The sequence below is a fragment of the Elephantulus edwardii genome, unplaced genomic scaffold, assembly GCF_000299155.1.
Source record: "Elephantulus edwardii isolate Elephantulus edwardi_28Jun2011 unplaced genomic scaffold, EleEdw1.0 scaffold00063, whole genome shotgun sequence".
In the NCBI taxonomy this organism is placed as follows: domain Eukaryota; kingdom Metazoa; phylum Chordata; class Mammalia; order Macroscelidea; family Macroscelididae; genus Elephantulus; species Elephantulus edwardii.
The window spans coordinates 4859617-4866449 of NW_006399813.1; the positions used below are offsets into that span (position 1 = coordinate 4859617).

At 56.7% G+C, this 6833-nt stretch overlaps 1 protein-coding gene across 1 annotated transcript; it reads right to left on the minus strand.

The window, feature by feature from the left end:
• Nucleotides 1-285: 285 nt before the first annotated feature.
• SLC45A3 (solute carrier family 45, member 3) lies at nt 286-6594 on the minus strand. Its single transcript, XM_006887917.1, has 4 exons — nt 6203-6594; nt 4496-5281; nt 3467-3732; nt 286-723 (listed from the first exon to the last, which is right to left on the minus strand). The coding sequence occupies exons 1-4, from the start codon at nt 6372-6374 to the stop codon at nt 286-288; spliced, it is 1662 nt and encodes a 553-aa protein (XP_006887979.1). The 5' UTR covers nt 6375-6594.
• Nucleotides 6595-6833: the final 239 nt, after the last annotated feature.

Sequence of the window (6833 nt, forward strand, 5' to 3'; positions counted from 1 at the left end):
ACACAAGCAGTTAACCCTGGAAATCACCTACAGTGCCCTGCGTTCCTGTGCACGGAGCTGGCTGACAGCCTTTCTGATCTCATCGAGGCAGCCTCAAAGTCTGGAAGAGGGAAGCTGCGGACTTCAGGCCCCATTTGTGTAGTATGCACCTCACTGCCACAGGGGGCAGCAGAGAGCGACACCACTTTCGCAGCAATAGAAATTTGAATGCCTGTTTGGGGTCACTTTGAGATTGGAAGGGGGACTGGCACCCTATGGGGCAGACCTCAATGAGTCTGAAGTGCTCTACACCGAGTATTTGGCCAAGTCATTCTTGTCAAATACTACCTGTGTGGCAAAATAAATAGCAACCAGACCCAGGCCTGCAGCTGACACCATATAAGCAGTGACAGACTGGCTAAGCTGGACAATGGAGCCCATGAACAGAGATGGGGCCACCTGAGACAGCAAGAAGGCACTGTCTAGAATGGCGAGGTCCAGGCAGATACCCCGGCCAGGGACAACTCTGGCCTCGGATGGCTCACCCACTACCACCCGCATGGAGACCTCACAGCCCGAGGTCCCGCAGAGCGACGGTGCAGGCGGAAGCATGCTGCTGGGCCCTGCACCTGCGTGTCCATTGGGGAAGGAAGTTCCAGACATGGGGCCTGGCAGGAAGCTGGCTGTCAGGCTGTCCTCACTGCCACCGCTTCCAGCATCCGTTCGGTATTTGGGCAGGAACACCTGGAGGGGAGAAAGGGAACAAAACCTGATGTGTATTCAGGACTAGGCTCCTCTGGCTCTGAGGACACTCCCTAACTTTCAACCCAGGGGTTGGAAATCAGGCCACAGGATTGAATGAAAATCAGGTAGAGGTTTGGAAGACTGAGCTGCACTACTTTACCTGGCCTAGTCAGGACTGTCCCTCTAGCCTTCCAAAGAAGAAGCAGACAAACACAGCAATGCACTTTAGGTACAGGAAAAGATACAGGGAATAAGGACAGAAGAATGACTGTGAGAATGTTGTTGTAGTTGTTATGTCCCATGGAGTATGACCCTCCAGTGGCTTTCCAGAGGCAGTTAATCACACAGGAATTGATTGCCCATCCTTCTGCAGATATGCTGCTGGTGGATTTGAACCACATACCTCTGGACTGCCAGTGCAACTCATTACCACTAGGCTACCAGAGCTCCCTAACAAGAGTGGTGGTAGGAACAGAAGAGTGAAATCCAAAGGCAGGGTCCTTGAATCCAAACACTCATGGGTGTCTAACTTTTCTCCGCCATCAGGCACCACTTTTCTCCGCCAACAGGCACCTGTTATGCACAGGAGGAAGCAGTGCTCCCCATAGGGGGGGGTTCCAGGCCCTAACAGGGATTGCTCCCCAAATCCCTTCTCTGGGTATGGCGTGACCTGGATGCTACATTTTAACTCTGAGCCTGGCATGTGCTCTGAAGAGACTTGCATCCCAGTGTATGGAGTCCTGTTTTCCTAGACTCCTCGCAGAAGTCCAGATAGAAGCCCATTTGGAGAACAGACCACCAGTCTCAAAGATTGGGAAGAAAGGCCACGGCAAGGCCCAGTCCTCACCTGTGAGGGTATGCACATCACCGCCAGAGGGTGGCAGCAGAGAGCCACATCGCTTTGGCAGCAGAGACCCTGGAAGGTCCAGGAGGCAGCCCAGAGGGGGCTAACAGGGAGGATCCATGAGCCTCAGGCCCGGGAAGAGGCACTTGGCTGCTCTTGTTGTTCAGAGCAGGGTTTGGGAAAGAACCAGGGGGAGGACGAAAGGGAACCACCTTTGTCCTAATGTCCACAGTCCTTCCTTCTGGCTGCCCTAGATCAGTGTCACATGTCTGTCTGGGGAGTACTGGAGACCTAGACGTGTGCTGCTAATCCAGAGGCATGAGATTCAAATCCACCAGCTGCTCAGCGGGAGAACAGGCAATCTCCTCCTTTGTGATTTACAGCCTCAAAAAAACCCACTGGAGGGTCTGCTATGGGTCGGTTCTGACTCTACAGTACAGAACACCAGCATGTCTGTCCACTCCTCCCTACTTGCCTCACCCTCCACTGCCCTTGATACTCTGCCTGCCAATTCCCAGTTCATTCTGACTCACAGCAAACCCATAGGCTCCCAGGTCGTAAGTATTTATGGAAGCAGCCAGCCAATCTTTTTCCCCACGATGGATTTAAACTGCCAACCTTTTTAGTAAGCAGCTGAGTCTTAGCCACTGCGCCACCAGGGCCCCTTCTCAACAGCCTCCTATTAAAAGACAAGGCAGGGCCTTATCTGGCACTGTCCCAGTGTCCAGCACAGCGTCTGATACTCAAGTTGGGTGGACTGGAGCAGGGGGACTAATGACAGAACTCAAACAAAGCACCAGAGAAGCCCCAACCAAGCTCATTATGAAGCCAGAGAAGCAGATCAAAGAGCAAGCCACGTACCCAGTTGTCTGGAAGGGACCTTTTGGGACCTGTCCCCTTAGCCCTCCTCCCACTCTAGGAGAAGTAGATGAGGGGTCCCTGGAACCAGACTTGGGGTAAACTGTGTGGCCTCAGCCATCCTCGGTCCCAAGCAACAGGGGAGTGGAGGCTGAGGAATCAAAAGGCTTGTGGCCACCTCCACGGTCTCCTGCTTCTGCAGCCACCTGCTTGGCTAACCAGCCTCTCTCATCACCTCTCATCATCGTCTACCTGCCCTCCCATCACCCAGGGCCAGTTCTTTTCCACTGTGAAGATGCTTGATGAAGGCAGGCCTGCATCTCCTGCTCCTCAGACACCCCCATTCTATGCCTCTCAGGGCAGCATTCCGCACCCAGGGCTGTAGCTCAGGGAGGCCCCACAGCGAAGAGGAAGATGAACACAGTGCTCAGGCCTGGAGGCTCCCCTGAGAATGGGGAGAAGCTGGGGAACGTTGAGAATGAGCAGGAAGGAAGCCCCTTAACTTTCAAACCCTGGGTGAGAGTATTGCCACATGGGCTAGTTGGCCAAATGGGTACTCAGAGGGCCAAAGAAAGGGCAGGAGAAGGGGGCCAGAGGCAAAGGAGTAAAGAAAGAACTGGACAGAAAAGGAAGAGAAAGCAGAAAAGGGGGGGGGCCAGTAAGGAGCCTTCCCCATCTGCAGAGGAAGCAGCTCATCATGCAGTCAGTGTCTCCCAGAAAAGCAGGGGCGTCTGCCAAGGCCAGACTACTCCCACTCTCACTGGCTGAAGCCAAGGTGCCCAAGGTCGTCTGGTGCAGGTCCCGCTCAGCTACACGGAGGGCTGAATGCCGGGGAAGGAATGCGTACTTCCTGCAATCATCCACTTAAGTGTGTTATAGTCCTGACAGCAGGAAGTCATTCCCAGAGTCTAATCTACACCCTTCTTCCGCAGTCCAGCTCCCTGGCCTAAGATGGGTTTCCTCTCAGATTAAAGAACGCCTTCTCCAAAGTCACTGGCTCTCTCCCCAAACACGCCCACCAGCAGCAGCCCCTGCAAGTACCTGCTTCTCGCGGTGGTAGAGTGAGGCCAGCGTGTAGGGCAGGATCTGCAGGGCTGAGAAGGTGAAGCCGGTGAGGGCAGCAGAGGCGGTCACCACGGCCACGCTGCGGGACAGGCACGTGGCGCCGGCAGCCACGGGGAAAGCCACCACGCTGGCCAGATACACAGCCCGGGTGCCAAAACGCTGCACCAGCCGGTCCATGACCAGGGAGAAGACCAGAGAGATGGCGCACTGCAGGAAGAGCCCCAGGCTGCCCATGCGGACCCCTGGAGAAGAGGCGACAAAGCGGTCAGAACAGGGGAGGCGGGTAGGGGTCCAATCCAACGGGTAAGGGGACAGCTCAGCAATAGGGGCACAGGACTGCTTCCCAGAGCCCTCCTGCCATCTAACCCGTAGCACCAGGAATCCAGGCTTATACCCAGGCACAGAGAACACGAATGAAGTCACAGGCTGAGGGTACAGAGCGGGAAGGGGAAGCCTCAGCTCTGGGGAAAGGGTGGTGAGAAGGAACAGAAGATCAAGTTCCAGATACCTGAACTGAGAGGGGCTATTCCGAGAGCCCTCAGGGGAGCAGACAACACCCTGAAGGTGTGGCCAGGCTGATCTGCGACCCTGCCTGGGCTCCTCCACTCTCAGGGGACCCTGAACAAGCTCACATCCATTGGGCACGATGCCTTGGATCGCGCTCCCCGGGTATTGTCAAAACTGCCCTATGCCCGTGGAGCTGTGTACTCAGACCAGCTCCTGTTGTTGTTGTTGTTGTCAGTTGTCATGGTTACCCCACATCTGCAGAGCTGAACTGCTCCACGGGGTTTACAAGGCTGTGACCTTGGAAGTAGACCACCCAGGCTGTCTTCTAAGGTGCTTCTGGGGGGATTCAAACCCTCAAGACTCCTGACTAGTCGTGGAGCACTAAAACTGTCTGCACCACCTACAGTCCAGCCCAGGTGCTGAGGAGGAAGCTGAGGCCCAGGGAGCAGAGCACCCAGCCCAGTCACAGGCACCCCCAGAAGAGCAGCCTGGCCTTACCTTCGTCATAGTGTCTGCGGGCCTCGGTGCCTGGCTGAGCCCTGGGCACGCCCTGGTACAGCCCCTCGCCCACGAAGTCCGTGTAAAAGAGCGTGAAGGTCATGAAGGCCATCCAGCTGCACAGCTCAGCCATGAAGAGCCGTCGCAGGGTGCGGGGCACGCGGCAGCAGAGCTGGTGCAGCCGGGGAAACAGGGCGCCCAGGTTCCGGAAGGCCAGGCGCCCGTGGCACGGGCAGCAGTGGGGGGTTCCAGGGGGGATCGACAGCCCCTCGACCGGCTCCGGGGGGCCCAGCGCCGCCTCCTCGGCTACAAACAGCGTGGCGACCGCACACATGAGGAAGATGAGAGTGAGCAGGCCGAAGAGGCACTCCTCCTGGGTGCCCAGGTAGGGGGCCAGGGCGCTGGCATCCCAGTCGATGGCAGGCAGCAGGTAGCCCAGGCAGCCCCCGAGGCTGATCATGAAGGCATAGACGGAGAAGGCCTGGCGACAGTGGTCAGGGTCCCGGAAGAGGTCAGAGAGCAGGGCCTCCAGGGGAGTGAAGCACACTTGGCCACAGAAGTCCAGCAGGCCTACGCCCAGGATGAGCAGTGCCAACTCTAGGGGCCGGGCATCTGCGTACAGCAGCCCCGCCAGCCGGCCGGCCCTCGGAATGAGGAAGAGGCTCAGCAGGACACCCAGGGACAGGGCCCAGATGAAGGGCCTTCGGCGGCCATACCGCCCACGCCAGTGGTCACTGGCCGAGCCCAGGAGTGGGACCGAGACCAGGCCTAGCACGGGACCAATGCCTGCAGGAAAGACAAAGCAGTGCGAGTCAGGGGTTCGGGCCCTCTGGAGAAGGCCAACCTTCTTGAGAAGGGTGGGGATGACGAGATCACAGGAGAGCAAATTCTGTGCTGGCCACTGTGCTAATAAGCACCTCACAGGGACTCTAAGGTTTACTCCGCACAGTAAAGGTGTCACTGAAAACACCGACTGCTTGCAGAGCTGACGAGAATGGATGAAAACACCACGTGCAGCAGAGAACTGGGTTCCACAGGGATTTCAGGGGCTGACTTTTCAGAAGGGGGCTGCCAGGCCTCTCTTCCGCAGTACCTCTGGAGACTCAAGCCTCCAATCTTTGTGTTACTGAGCACACTACCCATTGGCACCACCCCAAGACTCCTTGGGTGTTACTGGCACTCTCTCCCCCATTTTCAGTCAGGGAAACCTAGGCAGGGGTAAGCAGGCAGTGTGGCTCTGAAGCCTGGGCCCCTGGCTGGTCCCCATCCTGAGGCCCATGCCATGCTGCCCACACTGTGGCTTTTGTAGAACTTATCAGCTGTGTCAGGCACCTGCTCAGCCTTGGGTAAGCCACCTAACCACTTACAAGCCTCCGTTTTCTCCTCTCTAAAATGAAATGCCTCAAAGGATGTGTAAGGATTAAGCAAGATAACAGCTGTAAGTTACAAAGGGCTCTTTATATGAAAATAGGAGTCACGTCTCCAGCATCTCCTATAAGCCAGGCTCGGGGAGGGGCCAGGGATAAAGAAGTGGCCAAGGTGTGCCCCTCTACTCTTTCTTCCTCTCTGGGACCTTTCTCAGCCCACAGCCAGCCTCCACCCAGCAGTGTCCACCTCCTCTCCCTCCCTCCATGGGCAGAGGTGCACTGCCTAGGCCACTTCCGGCAGTATGTGTGTGGAGCAGGAGGAAAGGATGTAGTGACTCACCCAGCACCATGGTCATAAACTTCTCCTCCACCCCGACTTCCAGCAGCAAAGGGGGCACATAGGTGATCCCGGCAGCCAGACACACCTCCAGGCCAAAGGTCAGCAGGTTGACCAGCAAGAGCTGGGCTTTGCGATGCCGCAGCAGGCGGCTTACCCATAGTCTCTGGACCATGGTGGGCCCGGCAGGGAGGGTTTGGGGGCTGCTCAGACACTCCAGTCCTGCTTCTGCCCAGCCCTGCTCCAGATGCCCAGGCCTGTCCTCGCTGCCACCAGCTGTCTAGGATCACACCAGGAGCCCATTGCTGCCAGCCCTCGGGTCCAGCTTCTCAATCCAGGCTCAGTGCTGGGTACTGCGAGGCGCCTCGGTGAGGACACATCTCATTACTCAGATCCTAAAAGGGAAAAGGGAGGGGACAGGCGGTAAGCCCTGGGAACCAGGTCTCCAGAATTTGCTCTCAGTTCTCTGAATCCTGTTCACCTCCCGGCCAGCCACCCAGGAGCCACGCCCCCTGCCCAATCAGGAAATGCATGTTAATATTAGCCTAAGGCTGACATAATTAATTAGGTAAATATGATTTTTAAATCTCAGTACACTTCAGAGCCAAACACATGTGGGTTATTCTGTTTTGAA